This window comes from Tupaia chinensis, unplaced genomic scaffold (genome assembly GCF_000334495.1).
Source record: "Tupaia chinensis unplaced genomic scaffold, TupChi_1.0 Scaffold000104_1, whole genome shotgun sequence".
Classification (NCBI taxonomy): domain Eukaryota; kingdom Metazoa; phylum Chordata; class Mammalia; order Scandentia; family Tupaiidae; genus Tupaia; species Tupaia belangeri.
In genome coordinates this window covers 691276-708462 of record NW_006159568.1, presented here as the reverse complement: position 1 = coordinate 708462, position 17187 = coordinate 691276, and the positions used below count along the sequence as shown (strand labels likewise).

At 48.4% G+C, this 17187-nt stretch overlaps 1 protein-coding gene across 1 annotated transcript in view; it reads left to right on the top strand.

The window, feature by feature from the left end:
• Positions 1-6: 6 nt before the first annotated feature.
• Positions 7-17187, top strand: part of NANS (N-acetylneuraminate synthase) — a 25808-nt gene continuing 8627 nt past the window's right edge. Inside the window, exons 1-2 of the mRNA XM_006143698.2 lie at positions 7-165; positions 8051-8266. Coding sequence (XP_006143760.1) covers positions 34-165; positions 8051-8266 — 348 coding nt within the window. The 5' untranslated portion in view covers positions 7-33. The remainder of the gene's footprint in view (positions 166-8050; positions 8267-17187) is intronic.

Here is a 17187-nt window from a genome sequence, read left to right as displayed (position 1 = left end):
TGGCAGCGAGACGCCGGAGCACGATCCGCCGCTATGCCGCTGGAGCTGGAGCTGTGCCCCGGTCGCTGGGTGGGCGGGGAGCACCCGTGCTTCATCATTGCAGAGATCGGCCAGAACCACCAGGGCGACCTGGACGTGGCCAAGCGCATGATCCGCATTGCCAAGGTGAGGGGAGAGCACCGGGAAGTGGGGCTCCAGAGCAGGCCGGGGCCGCATGGAACCGGGACCACCTTCCTCTGCTTCTCCGTCCCCTGCGTCCGGCCTGTCTCCTGCCGACTTGCGTCGTTTTCTGTCTTTCTAAGCTCTGTGTTCACCCACTCGGCCCTTCTGACATGTCATGACAGCATTTACCTTCCAACCTGACCCCATTCTCCCCCCTTATGGTGCCAGGATGATCGTTCTAAAACACAACCTTGATCAGGTCACCCCCTTACCTGGCACCTTCAGTGGTTCCATACAGCTCACGGGTAGAGTGACACCCTTAACATAGGCTTTAAGAACTTAATGGCATGGCCTTTCTTGCCCTTCATATTTAATCTCTGACATACACCCCCACCCCCAACCCCCAACCCCCTGCGGCACCATTTGAATTGTTTCTGGGGAATTAAGAGTTCCTGGAAGCCCTTGTGGTCTCACTCACCTGCCATTCCCTGTGAGTATGGGATATGAAGTGAGTAAAAACCTGGGCTCTGGGTTCAAATCCTGACTCCATCACTTACCAGCGGTGTGAAGGTGGGCTAGTTACTTAACCTTTGTGAGCCTGGCTTCCTCTTTTGAAAATCAGACTTGGCTCCTGCCGGTGACATGGTGGTGAAGGCAGTTGGGTCCCACATGGCTAACAAGGCGGTTCAAGTCCCAAACCCTGCTTGAAATATACTCCAGCACGTGTGCTTGTGTGCCCAAAATCCCAAAAGGAGAAATGGAAAACAGACTGCAACGGGACCATACTCCGTGGGAGGTGCTTCTCTCTCACTGTCTCACCCTCTAACAGTAGTTGGGATTAATAATAATAGGACTTACCCTATGGAGTGGTTATGAATATTACCTGAGAAACTTGTGTAAAGCATATACTAGGACTCAAGAAATGTTCGTTTGTGGTATATTTATAGATATGCACGCTCCCTTTTCTCTTGGTAAATTTGTGTTCAGGTGTTCGGGTCGACATCTTGAATGCCTTCTCCAACCACTGCTTCCACCCCTTCATTACATTGTCTTTGGTCTTTGTTTAAGCTTCTGTCTCAGACTGAGTCCTGTGAAGATAGGGGCCCTCATATTCCTCACTGTGGGCGTAGCCCCCAGCATATGTCTGCACTCTGTTTCCTTGGTTTAAAGATAACTCATGCCATTTTTCCTTCCTTTCTCTTTGTTATTGCTATCCACATTTCATATCATTTGCAATTAGGTTCTATCTTTCTTGTCTTTCAGAATTAAATGCTTTTTTTTATTGTTATTGTTGCTACAGGGCACATGCACTCACCAGAGACACACAGAGAGAGGCAGAGAAATAGAAATTGAGAAATCACCTCCCAGGAGGGATGGCCATACCACAATGCCTTCTCCTCCAGTCTCCTCTTGGGATTTTGGGCACGCACGCACACACACCCGGTGTAAGTTTCAGGGCACCAGGTACAGGACTCAGACGTGGTCAGCCATGTGAGAGTCCAGCGCTTTAACCACTATGCCACCTGCAGGCCCCCTGGATTAAATGCTTGTGTTGAACCCTAACCACTGAATCAGAAAATACTTTGCAGGGACCAGGCAGGAAGTGCAGTGGTCGAGCACTGTGCATATGGAGCTGGATTCCACATGGCTTACCATGGTTCAGATCCCAGCTGGGCAGCTTGGGAGTGCTTGCCCCAAATCATGAAGGAATGGAGAAACAGAAGTAAAAAGACTGCTGCATGACCACACCCCATTGGTGGGTGCTTTTTATTTCTTTCTCTCTCCTCTCTAAGCACATGTGCCCTCTGTGCTTAATAATAACATAAAAATAACTTCACAAAAGTAATAATATGGGTACTTGCCCTACCAGGTCTGGGGGTAAGTGCTTTTTTTTTTTTTTTTTTTTTTTTTTTTTTTTTTTTTTTTTGAGAAGTTTTTGCTATAGGGCACATACACTTGCCAGAAAGACACAGAGAGACTGAGAGACAGAAAATGAGAAATCACCCCTGGAGGGATGGTCACACTGCAATCCCTTCTCCTCCATTCTCCTCTTGGGAACTTGGGCACGCACACACATGCACCTGGTGTGAGTTTAAGCCACTGGGTCTGGGACTCGAACTGTGGTGGAATACATGAGAGTCCAGCAACATAGCCATTATGCCAACTGCTGGTCCCTCTTTCTTTTTAAAAAATAATAATTTATTTATTTAATTCCATTTGTTATTATTTTTTAATTTAATGAGCTAGAGAGAGAGAGGGAAAGGGAAAGCGAGAAGGCAAGCCGCCAGGTCTGGGACTCAAACTGCCTTTACCAGGTCTGGGACTCAAACTGCCATCGGCACAGGAATCCAGCACCCTCAACCACCACACCACCTGCTGGCCCCCAGGACTAAGTGCTTCCAATGCACCATCTCATTTAATTCCCACAACCCAATACAGTAGATGTTGTTGACTTCACTTCAAAGGATTAGAAGATAAGTGTTTTGCTCAAAGGCATGCAGCTAACAATGGATTTTTCAATCTGTCCTCCTAGCTATAGGGCTTTAACCTTTGTTGGGAAACTTTTCTCTTTTTTTAACTTGCTACAGGGTGAGTGAGCTTTCCCGAGAAGGGGTGGGAGAGAGTCAGAAAACATCCCCTAGAGTGATGGCCCAGCAGCAATCCCTTCCCCACTCTCTCTGGGTTTTGAGCATGCGTGCAGGCAGACCACAGTGTTTTGGGGCAGACCAGTGTGTTTTGGAAGCCGCTGGGTCCAGGACTCAAACTGTACAGTTGGCCATGTGGGATCCAGCTGCCTTTAACTACCACTTCACCAGCCATCCTGGGTAACTTTGTTTTTTTAGGGAAATTCTTGCTCATCATTTAGAAGAGCAGCCTGTTTTTTCAAGGTGTGACCTCTGAATACTGAAGTTATAAAAATACCTAAAGATAGTAAAGCCATGGAAATGTTACAATTTTTAAAAAATAATCATTTTATTTATTCATTCATTTATTATTTTTTTTAATTTGACCAGAGAGAGACGGAGAGTGAGAGAGAGAGGAAGTGAGAAAGCAAGCCACTAGATTCAGGACTTGAACCCTGGTCGGCCATGTGGGATTGTCCAGCGCCTTAATCACCACGCCACCTGCTGGTCCTGAAATGTTACAATTTTTTTAAAAATTATTTTATTCAATTTTATTTATTCATTCATTCATTTATTTTAATTTGACCAGAGAGACACAGAAAGAGAGAGAGAGGAAAGCGAGAAAGCAAGCCACCAGGTCCGGGACTCGAACATGGTCGGCCATGTGGGAGTGTCCAACGCCTTAACCACCACGCCACTTGCCAGTCCCCAAAGTTACAATTTTTTTTTGGAGAGATTTTCACTATAGGGCACGTGAGCTCGCCAGACAGACTGAGAGAGACAGAGAGACAGAAAGCGAGAAATCACCCCCCAGGGGGGATGGTCACGCCGCAATCCCTTCTCCTCCATTCTCCTCTCGGGATCTTGGGCACGCACGCACACGCGCCCGCCGTGATTTTGAAGCCGTTGGGTCGGGGACGCGAACCGTGGTCAACTACATGGGAGTCCAGCGACATAGCCATTACGCTAACTGCTGGTTCCCAACGTTACAATATTTTTAAGGATAGTTCTCTAGGAGGAGGAGAATGCAGAGGTTGAGGCTGTTTTATAGTGGAAAGAGCACTGGACTGGTGACAAGAGATTGTTTACTAGCTGAATAATCTTGAACAGGTGATGTCCTCTTTAGGCCTCAGTTTCCCTTCCTTTTACTGTACATTTATAAATAAATAAATAAATATATTTTTAGTAGTTTTTTTTTTTTTTTTTTTTGAGAGGTTTTTGCCATAGGGTGCATGCGCTTGCCAGACAGACAGAGACAGGGAGACAGAAAGCAAGAAATCACCCCCCAGGGGGGATGGCCACGGTGCAATCCCTTTTCCTCCATTCTCCTCTTGGGATCTTGGGCATGCATGCACACGCGCCCAGCTTGAGTTTTAAGCCACTGGGTCCGGGACTTGAACCGTGGTCGACTACATGGGAGTCCAGCGACATAGCCATGATGCTAACTGCTGGTCCCTCAATAGAGATTTTTGCAATAGGGCACATGTGCTTGCCAGAGAAACAGAGAGACAGAGACAGAAAGTAAGAATTCACCCCATGGAGGGACGGCCATGCCACAATCACTTCTTCAGTCTCTCCTCAGGATTTTGGGCACACACAGACATGTGCCCAGCATGGGTTTTAAGCTGCCAGGCCCGGATTTGAACTGCAGTCGATTACATGGGAGACCAGCACCATAACCATGATGCCATCTGCTGGTCCCACTAACTTTCCGATTTCTTTTCTTTATTCATGTTAGCACACATACATGTACTCATGAAATAGAGAGAGAGGAGCACCCTCCACAACATTTGGTATGCTGCATTCTCCTTCCTCCAGTCCTCCAGCTTGTCTTAGCGTGGGCACTCATGCAGATACCCAGCATGTTTCAAGCCAACTGAGTCAGGGATACGGATGCTAATTCACCTTGTGGCTTCCAGCATTGTAGTCAGGCATGCTACTGACTGTGCCATGGAGGCTGGGCCCTATTAATTTTTAAGTTTATTTTTTTCTTCCAGAGAGAGAGAGAGAGAGACAGGCATCCCCAACAGGGTCCTCACACCTTGCTCTACCTCTAGTCTTCGTCCACCAGGATTGTGGACATGGGCGTGTCCACAGGTGCATGCAGGGAGGTCTCAGGAGGTGAACTGATGCCCTTCCCATATGGGTCCAGTTGTGTTGCCACCACATCACCATCTGGTCCCTAACTTTCAAATGCTGATGCAAATGGAGTATCCCATCTTGGCTCCTCATGGAATTCCGTTGCTTGTTTCTACCAGGAGAGAAGCAATAGAGCCTGGAGTGAAGGAACCACTGGTGTTGGGGTAACATAGGGATGGCGATCGTGTTTTCTCAACCTCGAGTCTACTATAGCATTAAACAGATAAATAAACCACCCGGGTTTAGAAAGAAACTGAGAAAAGAAGAGGATTTTTTTCTTTTGGTTTTTGTTCTAGAGCGTGTGCACTCACCAGAGAGAGACAGAGAGGGGGAAAGTGAGAAATCACCCTCTTGGGAGGGTGGCCATGCTGCAGTCCCTTCTCCTCCATTCTCTTCTAGGAATTTTGGGCATGCACATGCACCCATGCATGTGCCCGCTGTGCTTTTCAAGCCGTCAGATCCAGTACTTAAACCGCAATTGGCCATGTTGGAATCCTGCACCTTAACCACCACACCACCTGCTGGCCAGAATGTAGTGGAACTTTATCTGAGTTCTCATCGCAGTTTCTAAGTCACTTTTGTCTTCTTCCTGTAAAGGGCGGGTTTGCCTAGAAGGGAATGATCTTTTTAACTTCCTGAAAGTAAATCTACTTGTTCAGTGGAGGCAGGAGGCAGAGGGAGCCTGAAGCACCGTTCTTTGACAATGTTCCTCTGCAGCTTGCTGGAGGCCTGGTATAGTGGGAGTCTAGGTCACGGCCACCTGCCAGGACATATATGTTCTGTGACCTTTAGGAAAGCGGTCTGGCTTGCTCTGTCAGAGACACTGTGACTTGGATCAGGTCCTTCGGGACTTTAGGCTCTTCATCCAGACAATGAGAACTCTGTTCCCCAAGGTCACTTTCAGTTCCGATGCTTCCGTTTTATTTTATTTATTTTTAAAATTTTTTGCTAATGGGCACATATGCTCCCCAGATGGGGACAGACAGAGAGAGAGAAGGAAAGTGAGAAAACGCCCCCAGGGGAATGTCCATGCCACAATCCCTTTTCCTCCATTAGGTTCTCAGGATCTGGGGCACACAAGTGTGCATCCAGTGTTTTTCAAGCCGCTGCATCTGGGACTGTAACCACACAGTTGGCCATGTGGGATCTACCTGCCTTCACTACCACCTGGCTGGTCCTTATTTTTTTAATGTTTAAAAATGTCGTTGGAATGTGTGAGAGTACATATGAGAGAGGGAGGGAGGGAGGGAAAGGAATACCCTCCACAGGGTCTGGTCGCGCTGCAGTCCTCTTCCTTCGGTCCTCCAGTTCTTTGGATTTGGGGCACTCAACACGTGCCTGCCTGGCATGTTTCAGGCCAACCAGGCTGGGGATTCAAACCATGGTTGCCCTGTGGCTTCCAGCTCCACAGTCCAGCATGCCACTGCCTGCAGCACCTCAGCTGGGCCTCTGATGTTCATCCTTCCTTCTGCACCGAGGACTGGCTCTGCTGTCCTGTCACTTTTCTAGGAGTGGGAGTGGCACTCAGCACTGACATGGCTGGACCCAAGAGGTTTTCAACACCATTAAAGCCTGTGTGTCTACAGAAGTGGCAGTGAACTCAGACCTCAGGGGATTTTACTTAATCTTTCTATTGAGTAGTTTTTAAAACAATTCCGGGAGATTGGAGGCTGACTGGCAATAGAATTATAGCTTTATAGTCAGATGATCCAGTTTTTTAAATTAATTAATTATTTTCTAAAGTATCACTTCCCCTCATTAGAGATCACCTAGGCTGAGCATTTCTAAATTTTGTTTGCTTTGTGCCGACAAACCTGCTGTTCAAACCTGGCTTGCAGAAAAGCGCCATTGTGGAGCAGCCAGAAGCAGAGTCACTATTGTTGAGAAAAAGGGAAGGGGTACAGGGACCCACCCAGTTGTTTTCTACCCCTGTAAGGGGCTCATTGGAATAGCTTACAAATCCCGGAGCTAGCTCAGGTTGCTTTTTTTTTTTTTTTAATGAATTGTTTTATTTAACTTTATCTATTTGTTTATTTTCATTTGACCAGAGAGGGACAGAGTGAGAGAAAGAGAGAGAGAGAGAAAGCCGCCAGGTCCAGGACTCAAACCACAGTCAGCCATGTGGGAGTCCAGTGCCTTTAACCACTGCGCCACCTGCCAGCCCCGCTCAGGTTGCTTTTTGCAAAGATGAAGAAATGGAGTCCAGAAATGAGAAGTGACTCGTTCCAGTTAGCATCAGAGTGAACCCGGAATCTGACTTTCCTGAATTCTGGTCCGGTGCTCAGTTTACTATCCCGGGCTGAGTTATATAACCTAAAATGTTCTTTAAGACTGATTCATTATTATTGTTATTATTTTAAATTTTTGCTATAGGGCATGTGCGCTCACCAGAGAGAGATGGGGGCAAGTGAAAAATCACACCACTCCCTGGAGGAGGGGTGAGGATAACCATGCCACAATCTCTTCTCCATTTTCCTTTCAAGATTTTGGGCATGCATGCATACATGCTTGTGTGTTTTTCGAGCCACCAAGTCCAAAGGGAGGGAGAGAGACAGAAAGGACTTGAACCATGCTGTTGGCCACGTGGAGTCAAACCACTTTAACTCCACGACACCTACTGGCCCCATTGATTCATTATTTTTAATCTTAAAATGCAAAACAAGGGGGCAGCAGGTGGCATGATGGTTAAGACGACTAGATTCCCACATGACTGTCCACACTTGGAGTCCTAGACCTGGTGGCTTAAAACTCATGCTGGGCTCTTGTGCGTGCATGGCCAAGATCCTAAGAAGAGTATGCAGGAAAAGGTATTGCAGCGTGGCCACCCCACCAGGAGTAATTTCTCACGTTCCTTCTCTCTGTGTCTCTCTGTCTCTCTCTTCTCTGGTGAGTGCACCCACCCCATGGCAAAAACCTAAAACAAAGCAAAAAAGGTTCATTTCTTTTTTTTTTCACTTTAAGAGGGAAAATTAGGGATTTCTCACCAGCAAACGACTTTTTCTTTCTCCCAGACGTTAGTCAGCATTGTGTAGAAAGCTAACAATGTCACGGCAGTTGTGCGAACATTCTGTTCTCTCCAGGAATCCAGGACAGGTCACCAGACACTGTGTTAATGTGTGTTGCAGGAGTGTGGGGCCGACTGTGCCAAGTTCCAGAAGAGCGAACTGGAATTCAAGTTCAATCGGAAAGCCTTGGAGAGGCCATACACTTCGAAGCATTCCTGGGGGAAGACCTATGGGGAACACAAACGGCACCTGGAATTTAGCCATGACCAGTACCGGGAGCTGCAGAGATATGCCGCGGAGGTGGGGATCTTCTTCACCGCCTCTGGCATGGACGAGGTGAGCGCTCTGCCACTCCCTCATTCGTCACGTTAGCAGACCACGGGATGGCAGGTGGCCTGGTGGCTTTCAGGATAGAGCAGCTGGTTCCAGCCTCTGCTCAGCTTTTCTGAGCCCACTCCAGGGGAGACCACCAGGCACCGAGGCCCAGTGCGAGTTCGTGAGGAGGGCAGCAGAGCTGTAAAGATAAGGTGACACTATGGGTTGGGGGGGGTCACATAGGACTTCCAGAGTCCCTCCAGCTGGTGGTCAGGTTTCTCTTAGTGGTCTTAATTAGGAATTAGGAAGCCACAGCCTTTTCTGTTTGTTTTTGATTTGCTATAGGGCATGTGCGCTTGCTAGAAAGGGAGAGAGAGAGAAAGCACCCCTATTGCAGACAGGATTCCTTCTCCTCCATTATCCCACTGGGATTTTGGAAATGCATATGCTCCTACTATGTTTTTCAAAGCACAGGTCCCTGGACACAATGCTGTCGCCATGTGGAATCCAGCACCTTAACCACCATACTACTGGTTGGCCCTGAAGCCACAATTCTTTTTTTTTTTTTAAGAATTATTTATTGGGACCAGCAGATGGTATAATGGCTATGTTGCTGGACTCCCAAGTAGTCGGCCGTGGTTCAAGTCCTGGACCTGGCAGCTTAAACTCACGCCGGGCGCGTATGCGTACGTGCTTAAGATCTCAAGAGGAGAATGGAGGAGAAGGGATTGCGGCGTGGCCATCCCCCCTGGGGGGGGTGATTTCTTGCTTTCTATCTCTCTGTCTCTCTCTGTCTTTCTGGCAAGCGCACGTGCCCTATAGCGAAAACCTCTCAAAAAAAATTATTATTTATTTAATTTTGTTAATTATTGTTATTATTATTTAATTTGATCAGAGATATAGAGCAAGCGAGAGAGGGAAAACAAGAAAGCAAGCTGCCATGTCCGGGACTTGAATCACAACTGACCATATTGGAATCTAACTCTTTAACCACCATACCACTTGCTGGCCCCCAGAAGCCACAAATTTTTAAAATAATTATTTATTCTACTTTATTATTATGATCATTATTTTTTCAACTTGACTGGAGAGAGACAGAGAGAGAGAAAGCAAGCCACTTGGTCTGGGATTTAAACTGTGGTTGGCTATGTGGGAGTCCAGTGCCCCAACCACCATGCCACCTGCTGGCCCCCAGAAGCCACAGTTCTTACAGGAACCTTTCCTTGCTGACCGGCTTTGACTGACTTGGGTGGGTGGCACAGGCCTCATTCCCAGGGAGTGGCCCACGGGTGGGTGTGGCAGGTTCTTGGTTCGCCACACTGACATCCTGGAAAGGTCTAGCTGGTGCCTGGTCTCAGCTCCCATCAGCTCTGTGTGGCCTGCCCCTTATGATTTCTTTCATCCTCCCTTTTTTTTTTGAGTGGTTTTTGCTACAGGGCACGTGTGCTCACTCGCCAGAAAGACAGAGAGACAGAAAGCGAGAAATCACCCCCTGGGGGGATGGCCACACTGCGATTCCTTCTCCTCCATTCTCCTTTTGGGATCTTGGGCATGCACGTATATGTGCCTGGCATGAGTTTAAGCCACTGGATCCGGGACTTGAACTGTGGTTGACTATATGGGAGTCTAGCGACATAGCCATTATGCCAACTGCTGGCCCCCTTTCATCCTCCTTTTTAACTTATTTATTTCATTTTCATCTATTATTGTTATTTTTAATTTGGCCAGAGAGAGAGAGAGAAAGAGAAAGCTAGAAAGCAAGCCACCAGGTCTGGGACTTGAACCATCATCAGCCATGTGGGAGTTCAGCACCTTAACCACCATGCTACTTACTGGTCCCAATTTTTAAATTTTTAAAAAGTTTACTATAGGTCATGTGTACTCACCAGAGAGAGAGAGATAGGGAAAGTGAGAAATCCTCCAGAATGGCCACAGGGCAATCCCTTCCCTTCCATTCTCAAGATTTTGGGCATGCACATGTGTGTGCCTGGCAGTTTTCAAGCTGCTGGGTCCAGAACTCGAACCACACAGTCTGCCATGTGGGATCCAGTTGCCTTAACCACCATGCCACCTGGCTGCCTCCTAGTTGTGCATTTAACAGTCATAATCCCCTACTTTTAAATGATCCTTTAGTTTACAAAACATCTTCACATATAAGGGGACTTCAAAAAGAATGGACTTAAAGTATGAGTTTATGTGATAAGGTACAGCGAAAGTTTAAATCTGTGCAGTTTTCTCATAATATGCATTTTCTGTAAAGTTTGGAGGATTTCACGTGTAGAGACAAAATGTAAGGGCTTAGAGGGACCAGGAAGTTTGTCAACACCACACAGCTTGGAGCTGTGTCTGGAAGGTAGCAGGTCTGATGCCCGGTGCCGTGTGCTTCCTGTGGTCCAGAACCCACTGCTACCTGCTGTCTCTCCAGGCTTCCAGACCATTGTACTCACACAGTGTGTTTACTGTAAGCTAGAATAAATCCTTAAGCCTTATCCTGACAAGGGTGTGAGCATGGCTGTAGGACAGAAGCAAGCCCTAGGCTCTTGCCTTTCGGGATTTTAAAAGACCTAGAAATCCATAAACTGCACTGACCTGCTTTTCTTTCTTAACTTCGAGGTTCCAGAGTCTCTTTGGGCCTATTTTCGTATATGTAAAGGGCCAGGTGATGGATTAAAAATACCTAGCGTGTGGGCCAGCAGGTGGCATGGTGGGTAAGGTGCTGGGTTCCGCATGGCTGACTCCACGGTTAGAGTCCTGGACCGAGCGCTCCAGAAAAACACTCCAGGTGCGTGGTTGTACCCAGAAATCTCAAGAGGAGAATGGAGGAGAGGGAACTGTGATGTGGCCATCCCCCCAGGGGGATGATTTCTCATTTTCTTTCTCTCTGTCTCTTTCCTATTGAGCACATGCACCCTGAAGCAAAACCGCCTCCCCCTCTTTTCAGGAGTTTAGGTAGGCAGACATGCACACGTGTTTGCATCTTTCTCAAGGTCTGGCTCTTGAACAGCCAGTCAGCCGTGTGGGATCTATCCTCCTTAACCACAGTGCACAAGTTAGCCCAGAGCGCTCCGTAATTTCTATTTTTATTTTTTAAAGAACCACTTTTTAATTTAATTTTATTTGTTGTTATTATTATTAATTTGCCATAGGGTACATGTGCTCACCAGAGAGAGAGAGAAAGAGGAAAAGTGAGAAAACAAGCTGCTAGGTCCGAGATGCAAACCGTGGTCAGCCTTGTGGGAGTCCAGCGCCTTAACCACCATGCCACCTACTAGCTCTAGTCCCAGTAATTTCTTTTTTTTTAAGAGTGTGAAGATCAAACACTTGTGGCCCCATGATGAATGGTGCACACCCCAGTTGTATAGTGTACTGCCCAGCTGTATGGTGCACACCCTGCCCTGTGGTGCACACTCCAATTATATTGTGCACACCCCAGCTGCATAGTGGATGCCCCTGCTGTGTGGTGCATATCCTTACGGTACAGTGCACACCCCTGCTGTGCGGTGCGTATCCTTACTGTACAGTGCACGCCCCTGTGTGTGGTGCACACCCCTGTTGTATGGTTCTGGTACTGACACTTCCTGTGTCTTTGGGCTCCTTACATAACCTCTTGGAGATGCCATCCCCTCAGGGTGCAGGGAAGGTTCAGTGAGAGAAGCCCCCGGGCTGCAAGGACAGTGCCAGAGCTGCATCTACCAGGCGCTAGTGTTCTGTTTCTTAGAACAAGCAGGGCAGAGGTGTCCTGTGAATGCCATCTGATCCCAGTGGTCTCCTGACCACCTTGGGGCACAGGCAGCGAGTGGACAGGCATCCCGAAGAGCCTGTACAGGAGTTAATGTACTGGGCGGCCAGGTGCCATTGCTGAGCCAGCGTGTCCTGCCCAGCCGGCTGTGGGAGTTGGCGGAGGCGTGGGGAGGCGGGGGTGGAGGGGTTGGCCTCTTGTTCCGTGTTTACCCAGCGGGTGGCTCAGGTATTTACTCACCCTAACTAACTTCCGTGTAGACAGCAAGCGTTTGAGTGTCCGTGCTCCCACTCCGTGTGCTGTTCTAGGGTGTTAACTGTGTGCTGAGGACAGGTGACAGTGTGGCAGATTTTTATTAAGGCCCAGGAAACTACCAGGGCTCCTAGTCAGAGGTGCGGAGGAAGCACGTGGAAGCTGTGGCCGAGGGCGTGTTCCCTGGACATGGCTCCCTCACACAGGACTCCTTTTCTCTGCTTCCTCTTCTCTTTTTCCTGGTACCACAGCAAGGCGCCAGCCTCTGCCCAAGCCGTGGCTACTCCCCCAGGCCCCTGCACGGAGGGCAGCATGGCCCGCGCTTCCCTGCACCCCCAGCCTGGCAGCTCTGGGGCATCCTTTCCTCCCCAGCTCATCACTGTGGGCTCCCCTGGCCTGTAGGATCCAGACATGGAGGGACAGGAAGGGCCTTCAGAACCACCCAGCTCCACCTTCTCTTTCTGTTACCCCTCGCTGAGATCAGCACTTCCTGAAGTGCCTACAGGACACGGAACCACGGGACCACGAGGGGGTTCTGTGGGCACGTAGCGTCCATCCTCATTAATTAATTGAATTCACGTCTGAAAAGTTCACAGTCAAATACGTTTGGGAAACACTGAGTATGAAATCAGACAGGTTGACCTGGTACCCTCTGGCAGTGCAGTGTCGTCCCCCCCCCCCAAGTCTGTCGTTGGCACCCCTCTCTGTGTGTTGGGCACAGGGGGTGGTCGGTACAGAGTTCCTTGCAGACAGACAGACTCTGAGAGGCATAGTGTGTGGGTGGGAGGCAGGAAGTCTGGAGACTGCCCTGCTGCGTGGTCTGTTGTCCCTGAGATGGAGAGGGACCCCGACAGCAGAGAGCAGGCTAGGGGAAGCCAAGCAGTCCATGAAGAGAAGGGGTCGCTGGGTGCTGACCCAGCCTAGGGGGCCCAGGAGCCCAGCGACCCCTCCAGGACGCAGGGCTAACATCGAGATTACTGCAGTTGGCACCCTTTACAGAACGGCAAATCTGGGGTGGCAGTTTTCTACGTGGCCACAAGGTGGCAGTGGTTCCCAGGAGGACTGGGGACAGAGAGCCGCCTTTGCTTTGTGGGGAGTGGGGGGGAGGGAGGGGACGACGACGACACATGCCACTTTTCCCACTTTTCCTTATGTGAAAATTACAGAATTCCATGTTGACTTTCCAACCGCTTACAAAGTGTTTTTTTGTTTGTTTGTTTGTTTGTTTGCCTTTGGTCCCCTCCTTGTCACTGCTGCTCTGACCTTCTCTTGAGTGGACTCATTAATCTTTTTTAAGAATTATTTTAGCTTTATTTATTATTATTATTTTACTATTTCCAGAGAGAGAGAAAGAGAAAGGGAAAGTGAGAAAGTAAGCCTCCAGGTCTGAGACTTGAACCACGGTCGGCCATGTGGGAGTCCAGCATCCTTAACCACTGCACCACCTGCCGGCCTCTCATCCATCTTTTTATGACTTGTAGGGTCACTCACCCACAGGAAAAGAAAAACCCTATAGGGACTCCCTTCTTTTTTTTTATTTTTGAAGAGAGATATTTTTGCTATAGGGCAAGTGCGCTTGCTGGAGGGACAGAGAGAGACAGAAAGCGGGAAATTATCCCTCAAGGGGGATGGCCATGCTGCGATCCCTTCTCCTCCATTCTGTTGGGATCTTGGGCACACACGCACACTCATCTTGGCATGAGTTTGAATCCACCAGGTCTGGGACTTGAACCATTTCACCATCTGTGGGGCCCTGGGGCTCCCTTCTTTAATAGAAAACTCTTCATCCATCAGAGTGAGGATAGGAAAATTAGCCTACGTCCAATAAATACATAAAAAACAGATTTTTCCCTCCCCCAGTTTTGTCATAAGACAGGTTAACAGTGTGAGACGTGCACAGGAGAGAGTGAGATAGAAAAACTGGAAGGGAAGAGAGAAGAGGGAAGAACAAAGCCGAGGGCAGGGCAGGAAGAACTGCAGATGCCTTGAACTGCTCACCAGCCGGGGACCTCCAGAGCGGGGGCCCCCCAGCCGCTGTGATGTCGGTTATGGCTTGAGTGCAGCACTGTGTCTGGAACAGCTTGTCACCTGCTGGGAAGATGGACTAAGCTCTGGCCATTGGTTGGTGTAAAGAGCCACTTACAGAGTGACCTGCTCCTCGCCAGCCCTGTAGCCTCTGGATTTCTGTGCATGATGGCCTAGCTCCTTGCTGCTTGGAGTATGAACCCTGGGTCTGCAGCAGCAGGCCACTACTCAGGATCTTATTAGAAATGCAGACTTTTGGGTCAGCCAGTGGTGTGGTAATTAAGGTGGCTCGATCCCCATGGCCAACTGCACAGTTCAAGTCCCAGACCTTGTGGCTTGGACATGCTGGGCATGTGTGCACGCATGTCCAAAATCCCAAGAGGAGAATAGAGGAGAAGGGATTGCAATGTGGCCATCCCCACCCCTGAAGTGTGTTTTCTCACTTTCTCTCTCTCTCTCTCTCTCTCCAACAAGTGCACACACCCTATAGCAACATTTTTTAAAAAAGAAATGCAAACTGTCAGGCCCCATCTTAGATCAACGTATCAAAATTCACATTTAATGTTAGCAGGATCCCTGGGAGATTTGTATACAGATAATGAAGTGTGAGGAGCATTGGCCTAACACAGCAAGCTTTAACTTCTGGATTTCAGATAGCCTTCTGTGCTCAAACTTAAATATCTAGAACCATTCTGAGACATTGATTCCTTCTACTCTTATTTATTTATTTTTTTGAGAGGTTTTTTTTTTTCCTTTTCTTTTTTTACTATAGGGCGTGTACACTCGCCGGAAAGAGAGACAGAAAGTAAGAAATCACCCCCCAGGAGGGATGGCCACACCACAATCCCTTCTCCTCCATTCTCCTCTCAGGATCTTGGGCATGCATGCACACGCGCCCGGCGTGAGTTTTAAGCCACCGGGTCCGGGACACGAACCGCGGTCGACTACGTGGGAGTCCAGCGACATAGCCCTTACGCCAACTGCCGGTCTCTATTTTTAAATTTTTAATTAATTTCTTATATGAAAGAGAGGGAGACAGGAACTACTAACAGGGTCTTGCCATACCACAATCCTCTCGTAGCCCTTCAGCCATCCAGGATTAGGGAGGTCCACGTGTCTGTGCCTAGCATGTTCAGGTCGACCGGGGATGCAAAGCCTAGTCTTCCACATGGCTTCAGCATCATGGAGTAGAGTACCACTTCCTGTGCTGCCGTGACTGGACCTGATCCTTCCCACTTCTCATTTTCTTTTTTTTTTTTTTGGAGAGATTTTCACTGTAGGGCGTGTGCGCTCGCCAGACAGACAGAGAGAGACATAGAGACAGAAAGCGAGAAATCACCCCCCAGGGGGGATGGTCACGCCGCAATCCCTTCTCCTCCATTCTCCTCTCGGGATCTTGGGCACGCACGCACACGCGCCCGGCGTGAGTTTTAAGCCACCGGGTCCGGGACACGAACCGCGGTCGACTACGTGGGAGTCCAGCGACATAGCCATTACGCTAACTGCTGGTTCCCCCACTTCTCATTTTCCACTTTAATTTAGAAAGAGACACAAGCAAATGTTCGGAGGTGATGGGTATGTTTTTCACTTTGTGATGATGATAACGCAAGTGTGTACATTTGTCCAGACTCACCAAATTATATACAAAATGTGTGGTTTTTAGTATACCAATTACACCTTAGTAAAGCTGGGGAAAAAAATCTTCATACAGAGTACATTTTGGGGAGCGAGCCCATGGCATGGTGGTTAAGGTGACTGGATCCCACATGGCCAGCTGCGTGGTTCAAGTCTCAGACCTGGTGGCTTGGAAAACACACTGGATGCATGTGTGCATGCCCAACATTCTGAAAGGAGGGAGAGGTGGAGGGGAAGGGCTTCGGCCCGATCATTCCCCAAGGAGGGTGCTTTCTCACTCTGTCTTTTTCTCCCTGCTAAACGCATGCACCTCTAGCAGATTATAAAAAATAAAGTAGGGTCGTTCTTGTGATTTGACAGCAAGTTAAGATTTTACTCTTGTAATTTGTGATTCACTGATTCTTTTTCTAAATAATTAATTTCATTTAATTAATTTATTTCCTTATTTATTTTATTTTATGTAATTTTTTTTTGGAGAGGTTTTTGCTATAGGGCGCGTGCGCTCACCAGAAAGAGAGAGATAGAGACAGAAAGTGAGAAATCACCCCCCAGGGGGGATGGCCATGACGCAATCCCTTCTCCTCCATTCTCCTCTCGGGATCTTAGGCACACGCACACGCGCCCGGCATGAGTTTTAAGCCACTGGGTCCGGGACTCAAACTTACGCTAACTGCAGGCCCCTGATTCACTGATTCTTCAGCAACTGTTTGCTAACGTTCTCAGTGTCCTCAGTTGCACCCATAAATCCCAGGGAAAGTGACAGATTTGCTCTTTTGTGGGTAACATGGGTGAGGTCTGAAAGGGCTTGGGTCTGGTGTGCCCTGCCAGCCATGGATCACCGCGTCAAGGCCGGGCCACGAATGCTCCATTTCCTCCCTTTTGGCAAGGATTGAAATGGCCTCATTCCTGGCGTTTGGCCTGAGTAAAGGGCAAAGCCTGTGAGAGCTGCTCAGTTTCTCACTGCCTGGATTTCTGGGTCAGGATTAGGTCATGATCCTTCCTCATTCGTTCACAGGGCCCTGGGATCTAGGGGAAGAAGCATCTGCTTAGGGGTATGAAAGAATTTACCCAGATTCTTTTTATATTAAAAAAAAAAAAATTAGGCCCAACCAGGTGGTATGGTAATTAAGATGGCTGGATCCCACATAACCAACTGTGCACTTTGAGTCTCGGACCTGGTGGCTTGAAAAACACACTGGATGTGTGTGTGTGCCTAAAATCCTGTGAAGAGAATGGAGGAGAAAGGATTGTGGCATGGACATTCCCCTGCAGGGGTGATTTCTCTCTTTCC